Below are 26,090 nucleotides of genomic sequence, written 5' to 3' on the forward strand. Positions count from 1 at the left end.
TAATCAATAACAGATAAGTAAAGAAGCTGAACACTTTATGTAACAAATAATCTCCATCAAATTCTGAGCATCTACAAGATATATATTGTTTATGTGATGGTGTACAAAATTATAACAACTGATACATACAAAAACATCTGTAACAAAAATAATTTATCTCACAAAATATACTAATATTCTAGTACTGGTAACTATTTAAGGCCGTCAAACAAAACTATGACAAACTATTAGTCTTTGAAAGCCCCATTATTTACATGCTATTTATGCATTATGAAAGTCTACCTGTTTTATAATATACAAGAAAGATGTTACGTACAAATATTTACATAATACTTTAGAATAATTGATACAGAAAATCACGGAATACATGGGATAAAAATTGGTATTATTAAATAAGACAAAATATTGGAATGGATTTTAAAGTCAATTAAGGCATGGTTACAGTTGCATAAGTTGGAGCACTAAGAACACCACACATATTGTCTTTTTGTGAAAACAAAACATAGCCATCATTACCCCAGTAGGTAGACCAAGAGTTCTTCACCAACCAGTATGGCTCATTCATATAAACACCATATCCAACAGCTAATACAGCATGATCTAAATCATCTGGTTTGTTTCCTATAAGATATAATGTTAATTTTTAATAGAAATTAATAACAACTTTCTTCACCATAAGATACTATGTAACTACCTTGTCTAAATCAGTTGTATATGTATACTATTATCTAACACTTGTATAGAAAATATCTCTCAAACATTTAAGATATACCAGTATAAGAATTAAGTGAAAATCAAAAAATTTCAATTCAGATTTCAGAATCGTAATCAACCAATTTTATCCAACACCATAAGGTTAAACTGTTTCAATGGCATTTAGTAATTGAACTAGAGTATACAGGTCACAATTCTATGGAATACAATTACTGCTTTTTACTGAGCGACGTTTCGACTAGGCTTCTCTAGTCATTATCAAGCTATGATAAAAAATGAAAATATGACAGGACAATATATACATGTACACCACAATGCTAAGTTAATGATGACAAACCAGGGATGTAACTTAATTACGTGTACCTAATGGTAATCTGATTTAATTGTACGCTAATAAGTAATAATACCAATTAACCTAAAAAATTGACTAATTGATTAATGGATAAGTTGTTGTGGAGTATACACAGTGATTAGTGGGTTTTAATAATACAAACGTTGCAAGAAAATGAAAATTGATGAAATGTTATCAACGACCCCTTTCACTGAAATAAATACAAATGGTAAAAGAATAGATTGTTGTGGAGTATTTACAACGATTTGATGAGGTTTTGATAATGACAACATCCCACGAAGATGAGATTTGATTTGTGTTATAACCAAAATAATTGATATGTGGATGTTGATGCGAGTGATTACACTGATATACGAAAAACCCTTAGAACAATGACTGCACAATGATCAATAGTCCCCTGAAGGTTGACAATTTAAAATATTGAGTGGTACTTCACTGGATGTTATGGTGATGTAGAAAAGCAGGGTTAGAAATATTGAGTGCATTAAATTACAATAACCGCAGGCCTGAAAAGCAGAAATGCCTGAAAAGCAAAAAATAGTTGGGAATTATTAGTTGTCATTTTTGCATATTATGATGGTTATTACAAACTTAAAGTTATTACTGGAATATTGATAAGTATTAAATATGATAAAAAAGAAAAAAATAGAATTATGCTTAGCCTTGATTATGTGATAAGAATATCATACGCCCTGGGGAGGAACAATCCTTGATCTCTGTTCATCGTTGGTTTGTGTCGTCGTATATGAATGGCTTCATGTAATCGGCGCGCTCTCTTGTTGCTTATATTCTTGCATAGTGGTTTTACGTTGGACCATTGGACTCTGTGGCGAGGGTTGGAGTTCAAATGTTCAGCTACAGCTGAGTTGTTGGTTGCTGCTTTCGACTTGTGGTCATCTATCCTTTTATTTAATGGTCGCTTTGTCTCCCCGATGTATGCAATCCCACAATTGCATACTATTTGATAAACACATCCCTTTGGTTGTGGTGGTTGTGTAGGATTTTGTTTACCATTGGCTCTTAATATATCTTTAGTGCTGTAGCTTTTTGTGAAAGTTACATCTATTTCTGGTTGTTGCATTAGTAGCCGTTTGATTTGGTAGGAGACTTTGCCGTTGAAAGGAAGGAAGATTCTGACTGGGGCAGTCGGGGTTTTTGGTTTTTTGTTTGAAGCGCTTCAAACATCCACCGTAACCCCAACATGCTTCTTTAGGCAAGTGGATGATACCTTTGTTATTATCAATCAACAAGATGATCCAGAAACACTGTTACAACACCTCAACAGGCAACACCCACGTATAAAATTCACAATGGAAACCGAAAATGATAACCAACTACCTTTCCTCGATGTTTGTGTATCTAAAACCAACAACTCGATCCGCACCAGTGTCTATAGGAAACCAACTCACACCGACCAATACATTCATTTCAAATCTAATCACCCGAATAGCGTCAAATCGGCCACAATTTCAACTCTGGTGAACCGTGCGAAAAAGATATGTGATCCTGAGAGCCTCTCCAAGGAAATTGATCATCTCAAACATGTCTTCACAAATTTCAACGGCTATCCAGGGAAGTTTGTGACAAACGCCATCAACAAGACCCTGTCGGCGAGTGCAGCTAAACCAAAAACCCCGACTGCCCCAGTCAGAATCTTCCTTCCTTTCAACGGCAAAGTCTCCTACCAAATCAAACGGCTACTAATGCAACAACCAGAAATAGATGTAACTTTCACAAAAAGCTACAGCACTAAAGATATATTAAGAGCCAATGGTAAACAAAATCCTACACAACCACCACAACCAAAGGGATGTGTTTATCAAATAGTATGCAATTGTGGGATTGCATACATCGGGGAGACAAAGCGACCATTAAATAAAAGGATAGATGACCACAAGTCGAAAGCAGCAACCAACAACTCAGCTGTAGCTGAACATTTGAACTCCAACCCTCGCCACAGAGTCCAATGGTCCAACGTAAAACCACTATGCAAGAATATAAGCAACAAGAGAGCGCGCCGATTACATGAAGCCATTCATATACGACGACACAAACCAACGATGAACAGAGATCAAGGATTGTTCCTCCCCAGGGCGTATGATATTCTTATCACATAATCAAGGCTAAGCATAATTCTATTTTTTCTTTTTTATCATATTTAATACTTATCAATATTCCAGTAATAACTTTAAGTTTGTAATAACCATCATAATATGCAAAAATGACAACTAATAATTCCCAACTATTTTTTGCTTTTCAGGCATTTCTGCTTTTCAGGCCTGCGGTTATTGTAATTTAATGCACTCAATATTTCTAACCCTGCTTTTCTACATCACCATAACATCCAGTGAAGTACCACTCAATATTTTAAATTGTCAACCTTCAGGGGACTATTGATCATTGTGCAGTCATTGTTCTAAGGGTTTTTCGTATATCAGTGTAATCACTCGCATCAACATCCACATATCAATTATTTTGGTTATAACACAAATCAAATCTCATCTTCGTGGGATGTTGTCATTATCAAAACCTCATCAAATCGTTGTAAATACTCCACAACAATCTATTCTTTTACCATTTGTATTTATTTCAGTGAAAGGGGTCGTTGATAACATTTCATCAATTTTCATTTTCTTGCAACGTTTGTATTATTAAAACCCACTAATCACTGTGTATACTCCACAACAACTTATCCATTAATCAATTAGTCAATTTTTTAGGTTAATTGGTATTATTACTTATTAGCGTACAATTAAATCAGATTACCATTAGGTACACGTAATTAAGTTACATCCCTGGTTTGTCATCATTAACTTAGCATTGTGGTGTACATGTATATATTGTCCTGTCATATTTTCATTTTTTATCATAGCTTGATAATGACTAGAGAAGCCTAGTCGAAACGTCGCTCAGTAAAAAGCAGTAATTGTATTCCATAGAATTGTGACCTGTATACCATAAGGTTACCTAATCTCTACCACATGGTTAATATGAGTGGTGGACAGATTCTAAAGCCTGGCCCTAATCTCTACCACATGGTTAATATGAGTGGTGGACAGATTCTAAAGCCTGGCCCTAATATGCACTGATTTATAACAAACTCTGTGATTAGTGCAAATAGTGAATTTTGTATTGAGAAACATATCTACAGTCGGCTGACATAATGAAAGCATCTGATGTTTGTTGTTGACACCTTGATATTGTTAAGATGAAAACAACAAAATAAACAGAAGGATTTTTTTTAAGGGTGGTAACCACAAAGGAACAAATCTTTGGGTACCTTCTTCCCCATACTCAAGTCTTTAGGTGAGACACAAATTATTAAACATACATGATGCAAGAGCTAAATCTACCTATTGCAGGTCTTTCTTTAGGCCTTAAATGTTATCTAAATTATTAATTAGACATCAATTAACTTATCAAGACAATAATCAACTCTCGATGCCATCGTTAGCCTGCAATATTTAGTGGATTTGAATATGTTTTGTGATGGATGATTTAACGTAAAAATGGATAATCAAGACTATCTCAGTTCAGAGTGAAGCAATTTGAAATTTTCAGCATATTCTGTTTTCATTATCTATTTTTAAAACCATTATAGCAAGAACTGTCAGCTCCTTATCTAATCTTACCTAATGCCCCTCTAATTTTATCCTAATACTTTTGGAATCCTATCCTGAACAAATAATCACAGGTCATACATAATTATAAAAACGTACCACATTGAGGATCTGAGTAGATACCACTAGAATAAAATGAGAGAGATTTGTGAGAAGCATCAATGGCAATAGAGATAGGTCCATGATTAAATAATGCTAATTTCATAGCTGTTGCATTCCAGGTAGTAACATTTACATAACCCGTAACCTTGACAACTGGTGTAACTTTATCATCATGACAGTAACCATCCTGAAAACAAGAAATACAATTTATATTATATACATCAATGTCAGCTGATTTCCTGACTTTGACAAAATCAGATTTAAATCAATTATGTTCATGAACAACAAAATGGCAGCCGGGCTAATAACATAGTGGGATGCATAGATTAGAGCGACAACCTTTGCTTGATCATATTGCGAGACATTTCAGAAAAAATATATGTTAATCAAAAACCCTCTTATTTTCTGTGGCTCTGTGGGCGGCTGGTTTTTGGGACATGGGACTTACAAGCATTTTGAGGGACTGTCATCCTAGCATAGATCAATTCAACACATCTTTGTAAATACTGAATAGAACTGAACTATTTTTATAGATATTCCTATTAGACATTCATCTTTTACAGTATTGTAGTTTGCAAGGGATTTCTATTGTGCTTAAATCAGGCAATCGGACATTGGTATATTTAAATCTGTAATATTGAACTCAATATCAAAGTTGTTACAATAGTACACAACATTCTAAGACAAACCATAATTACTGAGAGGAAATCAATCTTGCCCACTAAGGGTTGGGGGGCATATGTTTTAATAAATTCTCCAATATTTTACGGAATTTTTATGGCAATAATATGTTTTAATAATATTCTCCAATAGCCACAAGGTTTCAGTAATAAAATCAAGAAAAGGATTAATTTGGGTAATTTTACTCTATGCTCTCTTCGGAATTTCATTTAATTGTGAATCAAATCCTATAGGGGTTAATATTTACAGGTTGCATGTTGTATGGTATTAGATATTATAACTTACAGCAGCTAAATATTGTCCATATTGTTCATCTGATGATAGACCACCTTTCTTCATGATATAATCATAGGATCGGAAATCTTCTCCACCATCACAACCATTATTACCTTCACCCCATGAACAGTCTACAAGCTGTTGTTGTGATAGACGAGTTACTTTACCTGACTGTAAATAATAACAATTGTTTAATTTTAAGATCAAATTAATTACAAAGTTTTAGGACAGTGATTCTCAACCAGATCTTCCTAAGTATGCCGGGAAATTTTGAACGGCACCCTAAGAAAATGCGAAAAACCATGTGACGGTCGTATGCCGTCTGACTTACCATGTTTTTATTTTTTCAAAATTCAAATATTTTTCATATATATTTAGCCAGGTGTGCCGCTATTTGTTCCAAGAAGTGCAGTTAGCAAAAGACTGTTGAGAACCACGGTTTTGGGGGGAAGAACTTGACCCGTCTGGGCAATAATGTTTGGTTTAACCTGGTGGACTGGAAGAATATGTACATCTATGGAAGTGATAACGACTGATATACCAATTTTTGCACAACCTACTAACTTGACGTAAAATTACTTCTACTGCAAATTAGCACACGTATGCAATTATGGTCGCATGACATGATTTGCACACATGTGCATGATCTGCACACCTATATAAATTTGCATGATATGTATAAAGATATATGCAAAGAGCTGATGTTGCTTTGTGTTGGAGCTGCCCAGATCTCCTTTAAATCTATGTGTGACTTGGTGAGATTGGGGTGGCTTACTGACCAGGAGATCCCAGGTTTCATTCCGATTTTGACCTAAAAAGTTCCTCAGCTCTGTTTAATCAAGGTAAACTTTGTTTGACTTAATTTAAAGTGAGTGCAAAACTAAAAAGCATATAGTCAAAATACAAGTAAAATTCAGAATGGTATTGAAATTACACTTCTTGCTGTAAATATATCATATAATTATTTTTCTTCTTGATTTTCTTCCGAACCCTGCCATAGCATCGATTTTGACCAAACTCAAGAATAAACTTAATACTTACCATAATAGCCAATGCACCTTCAATAGTGCCAGTTGTTCCAAAACTCCAACATGAACCACACACACCTTGATCTTTTACTGGTGATACCACACCTAGAAAATATACAAATAACATAAAAAAACTTACATAAACAAATAACACATACAAAACAGATAACACACAAAACATACATAAACAGGTAACACATACAAAACATACATAAACAGGTAACACATACAAAACATACATAAACAGGTAACACATACAAAACATACATAAACAGGTAACATACAAAACATATATAAACAGGTAACATACATAGAAAAGGGGTTTAAAGATAGTACTTCAGCTACTCTATGATTAACAAAAAATGAAAGAAATGGGGTTTAACGTCCCACTGTTCTGCTCCGAACTGGGCTAATGAAGACGGGTATACGCCATACAGTGTGCTATGAGGGAAATTTTGCCCAGACAGTGGCACTACGGCCTACTCTTATATTGAATTCCAACTGTCAAGGGATCTTTTACGTGCACGCCAATGTGTACACGGGATTTTGGTTTTCCGTCCCATCCGAACGACTAGACAGCTGTCCTTGTCAGGCCCTCCGTCTATGATTAACAATGTAATATATAATTTCTATGGTCGTGAAAGTACCAGACAATGAGTGCTGAAGTAATAGAATGTAATAATAATAATAATAATGTACATTTATATAGCGCTTAATCCATCCATGAGCATGCTCTAAGCGCTGTAAGTTAATGGCTTCTGTGGATAATACATCGTGAACATATGCGTCTTAAGTCTAGATCGAAATTGAGCAACTGTTACTGAACACTTTATTTTGTCAGGTAAGTCATTCCATAGTCGTGGACCATATACACTGAAGGCTTTATCACCAATAGATTTTAATTTAGTTGAAGGTACATCAAGTGATAGATTATTCTGTGAACGGAGTGGTCGGTTTGGTACATAAGGCTGCATAAGATCTGTGATATAGGATGGAGCTGAATCATGCTGAGACTTGTAGACCAGTGTTAAGATTTTAATGTAATCATGTTTTGATTTAAGAAATAATGATTAATGGAAATGAAATTAATTACACTCCAAAAATCATGTAATGGTCATTAAATTTCAATTACACATTATTTCAAATACCAATATTTCGAGAAATATCTTACCCATTATTCTCCAATCAAGTTGATCAGGTAAATCTTGAACGTTATATTTACTGGTGTCGAAATATTGACCTCCGTGTGGTCCCTTAGAATATCTATAGCCATTCATCATCTGGAGTTCTTTAGCACTTCTATCAGCTAAATGATTGACAGCAACTTTAAATGTTAGACCAGCTCGATTCTTAGAATGAATGTATCTAGAAGAAATTAATCACACAATAAATATGCATAGACCTGCTTCAAAATGCAAAATGAAACTATATTTTTTATTTTCTCTGATGACGTATGAGCACCTTCCACAGAAAATCAACAATTGCATGCTTCTTGTGGACCAAATACATTAAATGGACTAACTGAAATGATAGAGCTTAGGTATATTTGTCCATCTCAGTTTTGTTATAAAACTGGGAGGTCGCTTCAGAGGTCATACAAGCGGCTTTTGACCCTAAGACATCAGACATTTGATTAACCAATCAGCATTGATGTTTCTAGTGGATTACCCACAGTCACCTCGCCATAACAGACCGTTTCATTGGCTAATCCCTCACATTATCCAAAACACGTCAATGATAACAACTCTTCCAGATCTTAGTGTAGTAACGACAAGTAAAATGAAATTTTCAACTATAAAAAAAACGAAACGAAATAGGATCTGTGTTTTAATCAGATTGATTATAAAATGATATAAGAAGACAATGACAGTTCTTATAGTTGGGAATATGGAAACCTGGGTCTAGACAAGATAAGTGTGATTTGTAAAACTTAAAACTTACCGGACATTTTGTCTGAAGACATGTTTTCTTTCTTCATGTTCTTTAATATCTTTATATTTTTTATCATGAGTTTTCTTATAAGATTCAAACATTTCATCTACATGTTGATCAAAATGGTTGACATATTCACTCATTGGATTCATTCTCACTTTTTTTTCTGCTCCTGGTCCTGGGAAACCTCCACATGTTAAATCTAGATGAAATATTAAATATGTAACTCATTAAAGTAAATATCAATCCCACAATACATAGAAATTCTAAAGCAGTGGTTCTCAAAGACATTCCTCCCCTTGATATCCCAGGTTTCTTTAATTCTTACATTTGGAATTGTTATCTGGTTATTATTTCACCATTATGATTTTACCATGGTAATTAATGGAATAATTTATAAAAATAACTTGCTTTATAAACAGCAATCTAATAAAAAAAGAAATCCTTAGTTCAGTGGATAACATATGGATATAGTCTGAAGCAGTAGTTTCATGTGAATGATTAATTTGTGTTCACCCTTATAGTTGTGTATATTTTTTCCCCAGTTCTTAAACATATAGAAAATACGTAAAAACATGTGATGTTAGCAAGGCATTTGAATTTGTGCCTTCTCGCTGTACATCTAGATAACCCATTGTATTCTAATTTGACACACTGGGTATTTCAGTTTCTATCTTTTGATAGTTTATGGTGATGCAATTGGCTTTCTTCTCATGCTCCTCAAAAGTTCTAAATACATCAAGTAAATACTGCAGGTTGTCTTTATTTCTAATAAGCCTATCATTTGGCTAGATATTACAACTCTATTTCTTACATTTATAAGGAGAAGCTTTGAAATCAATCAAATAAGAACTGAAACACAACAGTAGTGATAATTTATTTTCCAAGCATCTTTAAATGGTGTACTTACTTGCTGGTGGATCAAAAGCTGAAGCAGGTATACTACCACCAGCTGTATATTTCATATAATCTAGGTAATAACGATCAAAATGTGAACCGAGTAGAGAATCATAACCATACATCTCATATCTTACTGGATCCTGATTACTAGAATCTAACCACATAGAATAAGTATTGGATTTATTACCAATAGATTGTTTCATTTGCCATAAATCACACATTTTGCCATTCATTAATTCTTGACTCATTTTCTATTAAAAAAAAATATAAACAAAACATCACTATTACCAATAGGGACAACTTAATCAATAGTTATTTCATCAGTTATTAACAAAATTATATCCCTCATCATCACACTTGTACAAAAAATATCAATTGACAACTTTCCATCCTGAACATCACAAACTTGAGAGAAAATGAAGATAATGCTACTCGACATAAACTAGGTACATTTTGAACTAACGTATGGAACATTCTTACTCAAATTGTTTGTTTAAATGTAGGGGTCTTCATCAGTCAGAGGAAACCAAAGAATCCACAAGACTGGGCAGACAACACTAAAGCGCATGTGTTAGACCATTCCCCCCCCCCCCCACCTCTCATATTACTTATACGAAGACTGTCCATAACTGGTAGACCAATGACCTAAATAGATATAAACAAGCCAACAGTGAGGCTGATGTCCCCTGCCACAATCCCAAAATAAATAGATGATACATATTAGTCAATTGCACATGTATCTTTTTAAAAAGCATCGAAAAATCTAAACTGATCATTGAACTCAGTCAAGACATTCACCTAACTCCCAAAGTCTCGACCAATCAGATTGAAGTCTCTATGTAGCCTAAGGAGAAAATGCTCATCATCGAACTTAGTCAAGGTATTGATGTAATGACACTATACATGAAGTTTCACCACTCACACTCAAAATTATCAATCAATCAAATTGCTTATCGCTCTGATTATCCTGAACAGAAAATGAGTATTGATGTAATGAAACTACACACTAAGTTTCATCACTCTCACTTAATTAGAACCAAAGTTGTTGTGTCCCAAAGCATCAGCTTAAGCAGAAAATGCTCATCTTCAAACTCCATCAAGGCATTCACCTAATAAACACAGACAGACGCATTTTAATAGTCCCCTGCTTTCTTTGAAAGGTGGGGGAAAATAACACAGCAAATCGGTAGTTGGCTAATTCTAATAGTAAGTGCAGGGGGACTGCCCCACACAAAATTTACACAAAAACAAATACACGGACAAGACATCATACTCATAAAAACACAAACAAGCAAACAATTCAAAAAGGGTGAATGGATCCGGGGGCTAGCCGTAAGCGTCCACTGCGATGTACAATCTTTCCTGATGGAAGGCCAGAAAATGATAGAAACATATTTGCCAGGTTTGTGGCTTCAATAGCATATCAATAGCATTGCACATCTGTGCAGTAGATCTATGATTTTACTGCTAAACCGAGAAATTAGGACACTGACTACTAGAAATGATTGTATACCGTACCTGAAAGCCTGTAAGATCTGGCAGAACAGATTGTGGCATAACAGTTGCATTAACAGTACCATTAGTCTGAAAACACATTCTCTGGTTCCTGACTTGATAGTTTGTCATTGGTGCAAGTTCAAGGGTCATGCCATACTGACCCATATCACCTCTTAACAGATTGACAACCATACCTGTTCAAATACATCATACATTTTAAACCTATCTTGAAACATTTAGCCAAAAATATAAATAACAACAAATTAATGAAAATATTGAAAATTTGAAAAAACCCATGAACATTTTAATTAGTTTATTAATATTCAGGTAATATTCCATAAAATACGGTTTTGTGCAATTTGACAGTACATATACAAACATTATAGCCCTTTGGATAGAAATGGCTATTTTGCCTAATTAATCTTACCAATTACTCTATTACAAAAATTTCAGTTATAATATCAAGAGAACTTTCTAGTAATTTATTCTTGGTTCTAAACAAGCAAAATATGCATAAAATCATGAGAAGCTGACTCCATGGACTTAATGGTTGGGAAACCTGGCCTAAACCTACCATTATAATAATCTACCCTGCTTCTTTTATTAGGACCATCAAACATGGCAGTAAAAGGTTCTTTAATTTCAGCATAGGGTAGTTGTAATACACCAGAGACAACATATGAAGTAGCAAATGTTGGTGTATTAGCGTTCAGTTTGGCACTGGAACACAGGGCTGAAAAAAAATATAGAAGAAATGTAATATTAATTAGAAAAAATTGAGCTTCATGACATATATAGATTTTATATAAACTAAAATATTGGGTAAATAGATAGAATTTCTTCCTTATTGTCCAACTGCACATAAATGCACATACATTATGAGTGCAAGAGAGAGAAATGTTTTTTAACGTTCACTCGACACAAATTAGGTCATTTCGGGAGGAAACCGGATGACCTAGAGAAAACCCACAAGGTTGGACAGGCTACACTACTCCTGGTCATGTACAACCGGGGAATCGAAACCACGCCAGTTGATCCAATGATAAATCTTGTGATACACACGCACATGTTAACCATTCGGCCATCCAACCCCCTTTTCATTATGACTATGAGTAACAAGCATTTGGTACCGGTACAGATTTTATCGGGTTTCTAGCTCAAACCGATTCACATTTTGAAAAATCGGTAGTCGTTTCATCCAATTTATATTTATACAATCACATATAATGTTTGACTTATAGTGTCTGCTAAACACACTGCTGAATTGCTGCCTATTAAAACCGTATGGAAAGTACGTCTTTTGAGATTCTATACAGAAATTCCCATTTACAGTGGCACGAAATCAATCTAGCATAGAATTCTTCGCCTACCATATTAGGCATGGCTTACTACGAAATGTGTAAAATGGTTGATTTTGGCGCAAAATAGCTGTCAACAACGGACAATAACACATGATAATATCATGGGCATTATAATACATGGACTGAATACATGCCGCACGAGACGGGGAAGTTGGCTATGCCTTTTTATGAGTGATAAACTGCCAATGTAATTTTAATAAAATATCGTTTTATAAAGAAGAAAACAATGTTCCAACAATATAATGGAAAGATTCCCTCAGAAATTCCTCCAGTATAAATTAATTTTAAATCCAGTTGTACTGTGTTCGAGACAATGAATAAACGAGTTCCTGACATTACCAGTCAGGAGGATCTTCTATTCGCCCCCCTTGGTATATGTTGCCACCTTTTTAAATAACACATGTTCTTTTCTATTTGTACCGTCTTCCGCGGCTTCTCTTGTTGTTTTTCGTCAATATGATTATCGCTAGATATGTTAAAATATTATTTACAGGAATTGTTGTGCTACTACTAGTGAATTGTAATCTATTGCCAGTATTGGATTTTTAATTAGCAGTTAAAGCTATAGGGGTAAGTGAGAACATGGGAATGTCTTACTCAGCTCAACCGCGTAACTAAATCTCAAAACTAATGACTTTGTAAATGTTATTTATTGCCAATTTAAAGGACCTAAGTCCGTAACTCAAAATCCTCCAAAATCTTCGACATCGAAAACACGAATTATTGGTCAATTTAAATCAACATTGATGATGTAAACTTACCGGGAAAAGATGAGCTTCTGATATCCGATATTTAAGATAAAATAATTTTTTTAACATTGGTACACGAAACGTGTACCATAATGCGCTTCAGCCCCAGTTGTATTGAGAGACTCGAGGGAGGAGGCTAGACACATTGCACCAAATCAAATGGAGTTATGTAGACTAGAATAACTAGATGCTAGAAATTTGCACTCGATTGAGATTGCTGACTTATTTCGCCAAACATAACTGATTTGAAATTAGAGTAAAAACGGAAACCATTAAATGTAAATCAGTTTATATACATTCATATTACAGTATTATATGCATTGCGACCCACTTTTGTGAATTTCTAGGTCCCAAATGTTAGCGATTTAGCTCCTTTAAACGATTTATTCCAACATCTCTTTAGCACAAACTCAACAAAATGTACTACAATAATATACAATCAGCTATTCAGTGTTAATGTGGCATTTTATAATTTACTTATCAACAAAAAATCACAAGAAAAAACCCTCGGAACACAGTACAGACAATGCCATTATAAATAGAATTTATATGGCATCCTATTAATCGGCACCAATATGATTTTTGGCTGGCCGATTAACGGATTCAAGAATTTTGTAATCGTGACAACACTATATATAACTATAGGCTAATTATAGTATATTTAGCTATTTAACAGAATATCGTCGCATTGCATGGAAATGTCAATCTTGATATGTTGAAGAAATTTGGTCTAAAAATGTAGCAGCACATTTCAAATAAAGAGATCCAGTTTTTGTTTGTCATAAACTATTGTTATAAATCAATGTGCCTGTAAATAGAATATATTGTATGGGGTAACATCTGGTATTAACTAATAACTTAAGTGAATGTGTCGGCTAAACACGATCGGATTATTTTCTGCTTTCAAATGAAAACTTCAGACAGCTGTCGATAAAACTTTGGTTGGTTTGACTTTAGCATATGTCCAACATTTATTAACTGCCTTAATTAAAGATATACTCTCTCTCTCTCTCTCTTTCTATCTCTCTCTCTCTCTCTTTTATTATGCAATCATCTAAAGAAAAACACTATAACAATTCCGTAAACGACTCTTAACAAAAAAAATCTTACAGTCCAACCGATCAAAGTCATTTTTTTTCTTTGGAATACATCAAAAATTTGTGATTAAATCAATTAAATTGTCATTTTACCTGCCAAAAAGAGCACGCCACAAATTTTTGCAACAACCATCTTCGCCATCTTGAAGGTAGACTGTCACATGATAGATCACGAGCCGTATTAAAATAGATGAGTAATTTTGTCACGAATGTCCAGCCACTCACAATTCTAACTGCTGGCGCATAATATATATGGGGAAAGTGATAAAATAATTATATATCATATTGAATTACACACTTATTTGATCATATGCTAGTCAGTTGATAAACATTTTGATCAAAATAGTGATTCAGCTATATTATTCTATCTTATCTATGTAATCCAGACATACGATAAAACTACTGTTATCATTCTATAGCCTTAGCCTAATTAATCTAACAAGTTCGCGACTTCGTCAAGAACGCGGCGCGCAGAGGGTGGGGGGTGGGGTGTTCTTGCCCCCGGCTGGCTACGGGGGTGGTGGTGTTGCAGAGAGTGCAGTGGCACCCCTTTCATGTGGCATCCCATCCAAGAGTGGTATTAAGATTTTTATTTACATTTGAAACTATCACAGTTAACTTTGATATACAATCTACCCTAGACTTCATTTGAATATGCGTCTTTCTACATATTTAAAATTTCTTCCTGATACGGAAGACCATTAGGGTCAATCAAATGAAAAAAAATAAATATATATTCAGATTATATAACTATCTTGTAATTAACATAATCTATTCGTAATGCAGTATCGCAGTTAATTCACGTGTCATTTTATCAAAATGAGGTCGTTACTGGTCGTATCATTTATTATACAAAAACTTCGAACTCTTCATCGACTCTATGGGTAGTGATATGTTTAATTAAAATATAAAATTTCATATCTGTTGTTGAAAAATGTAAATATTATTTATGTATTAATTATGCAGAACTGTAGTTAACGGATTGGGATGCTCAGTTTGGGTTTCAATTTCTTGATTCACCCTAGTTCAGATTTATAAGATCCACGTTAGAAGAGAGTTAGAATTTGTTTCATCCGTGTTCTTCGTTACTGTTTCCAATGTAAATAAAGTTAGTATTTACAACGCTGGTTATTTGGGTTGCAACTGTGATAAAAGCAAATAATACGATTCATTGTAACTCTAAAATTCCCAACACTCTAAATGAATTTGTTTCATCCGTGTTCTTCGTTAGTGTTTCCAATGTAAATAAAGTTAGTATTTACAACGCTAGTTATTTGGGTTGCAACTGTGATAAAAGCAAATAATACGATTCATTGTAACTCTAAAATTCCCAACACTCTAAATGAATTTTAATTTAAAAATATATAGGGCAACATGAATAAGAGACATTACGGCATAGTTTATTGGGGCCGACTAGGAATAATAATAGCAACGAGGCGAGAAATATTTTGTTAAGACTGACAGAGATATAGAAATAAAATAAAACTGGGTTTTTCTTCCTACTTTTCTTCACCACCGGGCTAATGAAGAAAGGCATACGCCATGTAGCGTATTTTGCCGGAACAGCAGCGCTATAATTTCTCGGACATTGGTTGAATACATCGGGAGGCAGACCACCATTAAATTTCACCATCTCGGTACCCACGAATTGTAGTTCGTCTATTTATAGCAATTCTCTCTCTCTCTCTTTTCTCCCCTTTTGCATGCCCATTTTTGTTGATTTTTTGGTCTAGAATGGACGAAGAGGGTTTGAATTAACATTTTCTGTCAGGTTTTGGTAAATATTCATGATTTTGAGGCGGAAGGATAAGAGGGTTATCAGGTTAGCTACGGCGATATGTACGGCAACTAGTCACATGTTTTTAGTATGCTTCTTCAAGTTTGTGTATCTCAAAATTTTGGTGGTCAACCTCATACAAATTTTAGTGCAAGGACATGACCATTTGTTCCTCTGTCTGTAGAGAAAAGCATTCAGCCAAACGAAAATTTTGGGAAAAGTTGGAGGTGGGCAAAGAGGCCAGAATTAACATTGAAGTCAATGGGGAAATTAATGGTGGTCTGCCTCCATCGGCAGTGAAACGGTTGTCTCCCTTGACACCTCATTTTTTAAAACCCATAAAGCGTTTTATCTGCACTGCTATGCATTCAGTTGCGGCAACGCCGGATCAACCATGGTGGGGGCCCTGGGGCCTGGAACATGTGGGGGGCCCCTGATCACCGACCGCAGAGTTGTGGCCGGCAAAGCCGGCCACCGCGAGCGCCGAAGGCGCGAAGCCCCGCAAGGGGGGCTGGGGGGTGGAGGGGTTTCCCCCCATGAAATTTTCAGAAATTGGAGGCCGGAAACTTGATTTCCTGGCATTTCAGACACTTGTGTCGGAGCCATTTAGAAGTACCTCCCCCAGAAAAAATAACATTCTGCCACAAAATTAGCGCATTCTGGCGTTATTTCAGTGGACCAATCCATGCGAGTTCTATGAAATGAGTCCTCGGTCCGACCATGCTCGAGGCGCGCAACTGAGATTTTTGTGGGGGGCCCTCTAATGTGGGGGGCCCTGGGCAGTGGCGGATTCAGGGGGAGGGGGTGACTAGTCACCCCCCCCCCCCTGAGAGATTTAAAAAACGCAAAATCGGACAAGTTCAATTATTGGAGGCATCAGTCATCGATCAAGTCACGATCAGTAACTGAAACTCTCGCGACCGACGCCGATGCAACATTTTTTCCGAATGTCCGCGAGTTGTTGACAGTCCTTGCTGTACTGCCGATCGGAAGTGTCGAGGCGGAAAGGTCATTTTCTTGTGTACGCCGTATTCATAATTAGCTCAGGAATTCCATGACAACCGAGAAACTATCAGACTGTGCCGTTATTGCCATGCACGGGTTCGCGATACCAGTTTCAAACGAGGACATTTGCCGCATTTCCTCGCCGAATGAAAGGATCATCACTTTTGTCTGATGCGTGCTTGTGAGTGAATGATGTGCAAAATACAGTGATAATAAAAAAAGATATTCGTAGTATTAGTTAGGCCTAGGCTACCTGTTTCACTTACCATTCTATGTGCCTAACGCCTTTTTTGGTCTGCAGGGAAAATAAATATTCATTTATTTTGAAAAAAACTTGTCACTTTATTTCTTTGAGAACTATTGCCCGGAAAATACCTCAGATAGCACAAAATAGTTTTAACCCCTTTGGACACCCTATGCCCCCCCCCCCTTCTAGTGCTCCAGCCTTTGGTCGACCGCGCTTCGCCCCTGACCTCTTTTAGTCACCCCCTCGAATAAATCCTGGGTCCGCCACTGCTGGGGCCTGGGCCCCATGGTGCCCTGTGGTTAATCCGGCGTTGAGTTGCGGCGAAAAGTAACGTATATATATATTGCACACCAGGTTTAATAGGTATTGTAATTTTAACATTGGAAACTACAGAATGTTTAATCTCGGCTTGTGAAGACAAACAATAAATAAAATGGGGTTTCACGTCCTACTCTTCTGCACCAAACCGGGCTAATGAAGACGGGTATACGCTATGCGTGGTGTTAGAGAAGGGAGAAATTTTGCCAGTACTGACAGCGACCTACCTTTATTTCTATTTACGTGCTGACAGTAGTATACAAGGGACCTCGGTTTTTGGTCCCATCCGAATGACAAGACTAATCTTATATTTGATATCTATATAGTCTTTCGAAATTATAGGATTTCTGAATAATTAATCACATAATTTTCGGCTCACATAATAAATCAGCGTGCGACTACTCCGACTACTCCGATATTGCGTGCTGTGAGAAATGGCATAATCATGGTATGCGAATATTGCATATATTTTAGTATTCATGGCGACAATACAACAAAAGTTAAAACGGACACTGACTGTGGGAACACTTGATTTAATGATCGGTGTACATCGGGTACACGGAGCTAAATCAAGTGAACCCTATTTTTCTGCAGGAGATAATAACTCCGTAGACTACATCGTCAATAGCGTATATAACAACAGAAATAATTTAAAATCATAATATAATTTCCGTCTGTGTTTTAATAATTATTTGTTAAAATCATACGGGATTAGAAATCTGACAACTTTCCTTTAATTAATTCAGAACTTAAACTTAACCCCACAAAAGCCAAAACAAATATGAACAAAAAAAAAAAGAGAGGAAAAAAATACACAAAAATGTTAATTTGGAGTTTTCTAGACATAAGAAGCTATACTTACACACGTATTTAAATATAAACAATGGGATATGCCCTACTTGTATCAAACAAAATGAACAGATTTAAAAAATTAAGTATTTGGTTGTAGTTTCAATGTGTAAACAGCCAATCAAAGTTAATCTGAAAAATCTACATGGACGTTGTTTTTGTAGACATGTAAAGTTCTACACCACTCCGTCCTGAGAGAAACAAACAGTAACTCTAGCTTGTTTTTGTTTGTTTTGTTGTTTTTATTAGAAAGATTTTATTCTGAATTTAATCTCTGTTTAATCTCTTGTACCAGATCAAGACCATTTCCTGAATTTCCAAAGTGTATACTTTGATAAGGCTATAGAATAAATAGAAGAAAGCATCTAAAGAATTAAAATATTTTAAGGATTTTTAACCAACAGAATTAAGCCACATGTAGTATGCTATATGTATTCATGAGAGTGCATGGCCATTAAATTATACCTGTTTACAACTACTATAATTAGCCTCGGAAAGAAACAACGGGAAGGACAATTTAGTGGAGTTCGAATTTGCAGAAATGCTAGATCCTGCCGTGCTAAAGGAACCCTTGTCAATTCGGCCCAATCTTTTCATGAATGCAAAAGAAAAGAGTTCCAAGTTTGTGTTAGACTTACAGAATAAAACTGCATTCTGGAAGAACTCTCGGTGCACGAGCTTCCCCGACTAAATAATCCACATCCCAATAAAAAAATAATGCGCAAAATCCCCCAAAAGACCACCACCAGCAAACATCCCCCCACCACTCGAAAAAACAACAAAACAAAGCAAACAAACACCCAATTAACCAACCAATAAAATCGGCACGTCATGTTTATTGTGACGTCGTTATAATAGATTTCACGTCACAATAATTTATTATTATTTCCTCTTTCATATCACTACAGGTTCGGGACAGTGGTCGCTTAGGGCTAGCTCCCGGATCTATTCACTTGATCTGATATACGTTTGTTGTTTCAGGTGTGTATATTATGTCAAGTCTGTAGGTTTTCTTGTGTCATTGTTTATGTGTGGTGCGGTTTCCCAGCACTTACTATGGCAGTACAATAGGCTGTTTAATTTGTGTTACTAAAGTGAATTGTGTTTAAAGTCTAAGGTATGTTAATTATTTCTCATCTTTATTAGATTATCTTTATCAGAATATATCTTTGCTATAGAATATCTTTATTAAATAAATCTTACATGTCGTGTAAAGTATAAGTAGTTATGAAAAACAAATGAGAAAACAATAATAATAATTTTTCACAATAGATCTACGTTTACAAAGAAAATTTTAAAAATTAGATTTGTGACAATTTAATGTCCCAATGCTATGGTGGCTGATAGTGGCCATGTAAAATCTCGCCCTTTGCATAACAAGACAACACGACATCACGACAGCACTAAGGCGACCATGCGACAAAATAGACTTGCGATATTATCGCGTGATTGTTGTCGCAACGTCTTGATATCGACTTAGTCTCTTTGTACAAGACACAAAAATATATAATTTTGCAAGCGCTACAACATTTAAACTTACGCTGTCTGTCCACAAATAGCTCCGCTTGAGAACAGACACTAAGTCAGCTGACCGACATTTTAAGTCCTAAATCGACGATTTTAGTCGAAAATGCTAAGCATTTTTCGAGGATTTTGAGAAATATAAATTCTGCTTTAATTTAATAAATTGAAAAGGTTTAATTGGTCTTTTTGTGAATAACAAATGTGAACCGGAGTAAGACCGCATTACAAAACAGTATACTAATTTTATTATTGGATATGGCGGCCATTTAGGGCAGAGATCTATTCTGGAAGTAGAGTAGATAGTTCTTTGTGTGAAGAATGGCGCTACAGTTGGATTCATTTGATCATGCAAGACGCAGAATAGATAAATATAAATAAGCCTGGTACAGAAGAGGTAATAGAAAAATGTTGATTAATTTGTTTTCTCAAAATAATGAAACATTTTGCGGTCAAAAGTAAATTATTTTTGGTATTATTCACGTAATCTAGAATTACAAAAGCAGGACGAAAGTTAGTTAGCTGTGTTAATAAATAAGAAGTAGTATAGAGTTCTCGAAAGAGTAAACATACGATGCCCCGTGTACGATACTCGCCAATTTGTTGTATTTAAGGGTGGAAAAAGAATTGTACAAAGCCTTAAATCAGATCAAAAGCTTTCAAATCATCGCATTGGTGTTAGCAATTCACAGCTCTTATTGACCTTATCGTATATTCTTCCGTTTGGTGTCCTCACTAACAAGATGAAGGCCTAGATAATTGGATAATTGAAAATAGGCACAATATTGCTGTCTGCGATTGTGAACACCCTCTAAAAGTTCCATACACTCCAGTGGAATGGTTCCGGAATTGATTTCGGAATCAATAAAATGGTGTCAATGTTTGATACCACTGCAAAATAATATGAACCTAAAGTAGTAAAGAGAAAGATTACGGACTTCAAGATTTCTTGAATCCGTATCAACAATAACGTACATTTACTCAAAAGGTTACTTCCAATGAATCATCATTTAACTTGAAAACAAGTCAAGCAGACGATACAAGAAAAAAAAAAAGATTCAAAGAAACCATGTTTTATTTTGAAAGTAGTGGATAGGGCATGCATTTACGTCAGTATAGGTGCCATCCTCTCTTTGAAAGTAATGACCATGCCAAATTTGAACAAAATCCATTAAGAATCGCGACCTGTGAGGTGTTTACAAACTGTTAACAAATGCTACCATAGCATTGGGACATTAAATTGTCACAAATCTGGCATACAATCTAATTTTTTAATTTTCTGTGTAAACGTATCGTGGAAAATTATTATTATTGTTGGCTTTCTTTTTTGTCGTATGTTTGTGGTAATACTGTCTGTCGTGTTATGCAAAGGGGGAGATTTTACATTGTCACTATCAGCTACCATATAATGCCGTTGAGTAGAAACAATACTGCTTCTGCTCACTAAGTCTGTTTCACAGAGTTATTGTGAAAGCATTCTTGTACCTCTGTATTAGATGACTCACCATTATAAGTTAATGTATTACTTCTACAGGTGACGTTACATCACGGGGCGTTCTAGAGGTCACAATTTTTATCCGATTTTGATGAAACTTTAAATGTATGTTTATAACCCAAAGATCTTGGTTCCTTTCGATATTCACGCATTTTATAAGACTGCAACTTCCTGAATTATGGCCCCCGAATGTATAAGAAATTGTGTTTTTTCGCTTGTGGATTCTCTAGAGACCACAATTTTTATCCTGATTTTAAAAACCATTTAAATATATCACCATGCCACCATAATGAAGGTTGAATTCGAATTTCGGGAAAATCGAAAGGAAACTGACTTGTAAAATGGCCGCTCTTTGTACGCAAATTTTGTAAAAGTATGTAATACGAAGGTTGTGGACCCTCTAGAGGTCACAATTTCTATCTGATTTTAATACAACTTAAAACAGATCTTTATATCCCAATGATCTCAGTCCCTTTCGATATTTGCGCATTTCAGACCATAACTTTCTGGATTACGGCCCCTTGTTCTCTATCCTTCTCTTACAAAATGTGGGCGTATCTTGCCTGGCAAGTGGCAATCGCTGATTTATCTACATATACTTCAAACACCTTAAATTATTTTTTTCTAATACTTCAAAAAAGTTTTAGAATATAATTTGCAGATGGAAAAATGTTAATATCGCTAGCTCATTAAGCCGCATCGATGTCATCCCTTTCAGCGATTGTAGAGGCCTAGCGAATATACACTGCTGATCAGTGAGATGCTCATTGCCACTGTGACTGAAAGAACACTTCTAAATTTAACCCCAATTGGTGACCCATGCTTATACTTAGATAGGTTCCAAAATCATGGTTTTAATCGTGGGGTAATCGCGGTAATCCTATCAGGTCTTATCATATATCGAGGTCAGTCGTAACAATCGTGTTGATCGTATCCAAACGCATCCGAAAGAATCTGCACGTACCAGATCGTGGACCCAATCCTATCGTAAAGCATTGCACGACAGTAGGAACCTAGCGTTATTAATAAGTAGGCAAATCGTAGCTAATCGCTTCACGAGTAATACATATTCAAGTGATTCCGGGGAGTTTAACGGATGTTCGTGCTTAAAGCCCAACTCTAAGTGCTATTGTGTCTCCTTGTCGGTAGTGCAGGACATGGGGCATGTAAAGGAAGAGACTTCTAGTCACTCGGAAAACCATGATTCCGTTGACACTATAAGGTTAATGATCCCCTGACTGCTGGATCTCGAATTAAGAGCAGATCGTTGCACCGCTCGCTGCCCGTACAAAAAATAATCACTCATAGCACACTACATGGCGTATCCCGTCGACCATTAGCCTGATTGGGACACAAAAGTAAGATGTTAAAGCCCATTTTATTTCATTTGTTGAAAGCGATAATGCCTCTTTTAGTTTAAGGCATATGAGGATGAATAAGTTTTTAGGTTGTTTATATCCAAATGAGTAACACGCAATTTGAGCGTAGGCTATATACTTGAATGATTATATAGAATCTATAATCAATGTCTTGTGTCTTGTAACGAAATGAAGAGTTTGTAAATAGTTTATATTTATTTAAACTAGGAACGATGTTGATTTGTCTTGACATAACGCATGTTTTAGCTAACATAGAAACTACCCTTCTGTGTGCATTTTAACTTCTGTAATCTCTTGATAACATTCATGCTATGTGAAATCATTACCTGTGAAGTCAATTTAAAGCGACACTTTCTGTTCCCAATTTCCGTTCACGACGTAGTTATTATTGACTTGTTGATTTCCAAATAAAATGTCCATTCTGCACTGGGAACCACGATGGCTCGGTAAGTAGCCAAAGTCCCATGTGCACATTGGCGTGCACTGTAAAATATCCCTTGGCAGACACTTGGAATTCGATATAAGAGTATTCCGTAGCGTCGCTGTCCGGGGAAAATTTCTCACATAGCACACTGTTTAGCTTCTTACGTTTATGCATGCAGCAACCGGGCAAAAGAAGACGGATTATTTTTGTTACGTATTTGACGTGACAACATAATTTGACGACATTGGTCATTCTATAAGACTAACCGTAAAAAAAAAATTATTTATTATCTCATCAAAAAAGACATAACACTGGTTGGTGCTGTTATCGTCGGAAATCATCGAAAGGGGGATTCCTTCTACGCTGCGGAACAAAATAACCTAATACAATTTCATAAAAATCCAAAATATATTTATGCTACCAATCAAATCTGATACATCCAAGGGCGTGTGCAGTCTTTGATTTAGCGTTGCTATCTTGTTGCAATGTTATCTGTTTGTGTCTGTGTACAGTTCTTCCTTAGACCTTTAAATCTGTCTCCATTCTTTATGATATATAATGGCCGCCATGTCATAAAGGTAAACATTGATTTGTTTAAAGCTATACAACATGAAACAGGTAAACCTATTTTATTTGGGTCAAAATAAAGGAGCTACACAGTTTCGAAGGATGAAACAAAAGTCGTTTTTTTTTCTAATTTTAGCTTAAATTTTGGCTTACTGTGTCGTAGTCACACATCACATAATCATTTGTATCTTAACCTTGACTTTTTATATCTTTGGACGTAAAATTCCAAATGAAGACAATTTGTTTATACCAAGTGCTTAAGCAAGAAAGGTAGACCAAGTTCTTCGAAAACGGACAGAGACCTCAAATTTAATTCGCTGAAATGACTAAAACATATTCTTTTGCGTACGCTGAACTCGAATTTCTTTTTTTTCTTTACAGATGCTAACACCACAAGAAGTAACAAGACGAAGATGGGAGAAGGGGATAAAGCAGACAATATTATTACAGCATTTTAAGAATCACGTTATCAACGACAATAACAACGCGAAGAAAACCCAGGAAACATCGGGTGGCAAATCAAAACACAAAAAGAAATGCAAACCTAAAAGTAACTGCTTTGGGACAAGTGTTAGCGAAGATGTTCTCAATATTGTCAATATACCCGAACCTAAAAAATCCATAGTATTAGAGTTCGAGGAAATGTCACCCATATTCAATCAGAAATTTCCAGATAGGACTACCCGGGAACCTGTTAAAAATTCGTTAATTGAGTTTAGTGTTGAAGAAGTGGGTGGTGAACTGGTCACCATCAATAAACATCATTTATACAGCACAGATGATGATGATGAGTTTAAAATCGTAATCAGAGACTATTTAACACCCGATGATTATGCCAAAACAGTGGATTATTATCGTCATATTAACGCAGCACGACAATCTTATCTCAGGGCCGCACTGATTGTCGGTGACATCCTCCAAAATGGCAACCAGCAGAGGGAAAGAGATGAATGGAATGAATATGTAGAAAAGGAGGAAGAGGAGAAAAAGGAATGGCGTCGAAATTGTCGTCGAGACAACCAAAAAGCTCGAGAACAAGAAATCAGACATTCTGATGATGAATTCGACATTTTTTATGATAAATTAAGGAGTATCTATAGTATCAGTCGAGAGGTGTTTAAAAAGTTTAGAGAATTTATGGACATTTTTTATGCTAAATTTAGGAGAATCCGTCGAGAGGTGTTTCAAAAGTTTCTTAGAGAATTCATGGACATTTTCCCTTGCTTTTTTAAATGAATAATGTGTTTCTCAGGTTTTATTTTGCTATCATTTGTATGTGATGATGCCCTCTTTTACACGTGTTTAGATCCATCGCTAAATATATAGTTTTTTTGGTGCAACTTAAAAACAAACAGGAACACTGCTCTCAAGACTTAACGACACCCACTAAGGAATTTGTTAACGGTGAAGTTAGTCTATAGACATTTAGCTCTTAGATAAATAAACTGAAATTTGTAAGTGTCCAATTATAACACATTGAAATAATTTGTCATGATGATGTCTGGAATAATGAGAGGCTTGTTAAACTCATCAAGTACTTCTTCTAAAATAAGGTATTTTAAATTAAAGTCATTACATGAACATAGGACAAAAAAAAATAAAGCGATGGGAACTCTTAGCAATTTAAATCGTGGTGCAAATATGAGAGACACATCAGAGTATCGTAAATGTTTTGTGTAAACTGTAAGCCAGTAACTGTGCTAATGTGTGTACTATCTGAAGTTGCTTCCCTTGTACCTGAGCAAGTATTGCGACAGCATTAGTGTCACTATAAAGATGAGAGTCTAATTAAAAAGAACAATATTGTAAACAAAATAAAGTTTCTTGAAATCATGATTTTCTTTTTGATATAAATATTCTTATATCTAGAAATAGCTAGAATTGCTGTCTTATGTATGGAAGAGTCCTGGCGCCAAACAAATTCTGATCATTTTTTTAACGTGGTATCCTGCTTTCATAGACGGCTTTCAATTGTTCATTTTTGATAAAATGTTTATTAGAACGGAGTAGAGTAAATATGAAGATAAAGCAATTGTCAGCTTAAGTCGGGGGAAGCCGAGCGTATTGGTTCGCCCGATCGCGCCGATTTTTATAATCGCTCGAAAAAATCGCGTGTGTCCCGTCACGGCGGCGACGATTTTACTCGGCGAACCATTTGCCCGATCAATCGCTCGTATCTAGCATGTTAGATATACTATT

General features: G+C 35.5%; 1 protein-coding gene across 1 annotated transcript; it reads right to left on the reverse strand.

Moving 5' to 3' along the window:
* Window positions 1–18: 18 nt before the first annotated feature.
* On the reverse strand, window positions 19–14,513 carry LOC126818789 (digestive cysteine proteinase 1). The gene is made up of 10 exons (XM_050546357.2): window positions 14,403–14,513; window positions 11,677–11,835; window positions 11,124–11,296; window positions 9,616–9,856; window positions 8,715–8,907; window positions 7,945–8,138; window positions 6,787–6,878; window positions 5,755–5,916; window positions 4,786–4,975; window positions 19–621 (listed from the first exon to the last, which is right to left on the reverse strand). Exons 1-10 carry the CDS (start codon window positions 14,449–14,451, stop codon window positions 428–430), a joined length of 1,647 nt encoding a protein of 548 aa, XP_050402314.1. The 5' UTR covers window positions 14,452–14,513; the 3' UTR covers window positions 19–427.
* Between the last annotated feature and the right edge of the window lie 11,577 nt (window positions 14,514–26,090).

This window comes from Patella vulgata, chromosome 4 (genome assembly GCF_932274485.2).
Source record: "Patella vulgata chromosome 4, xgPatVulg1.2, whole genome shotgun sequence".
NCBI classification, from domain to species: domain Eukaryota; kingdom Metazoa; phylum Mollusca; class Gastropoda; family Patellidae; genus Patella; species Patella vulgata.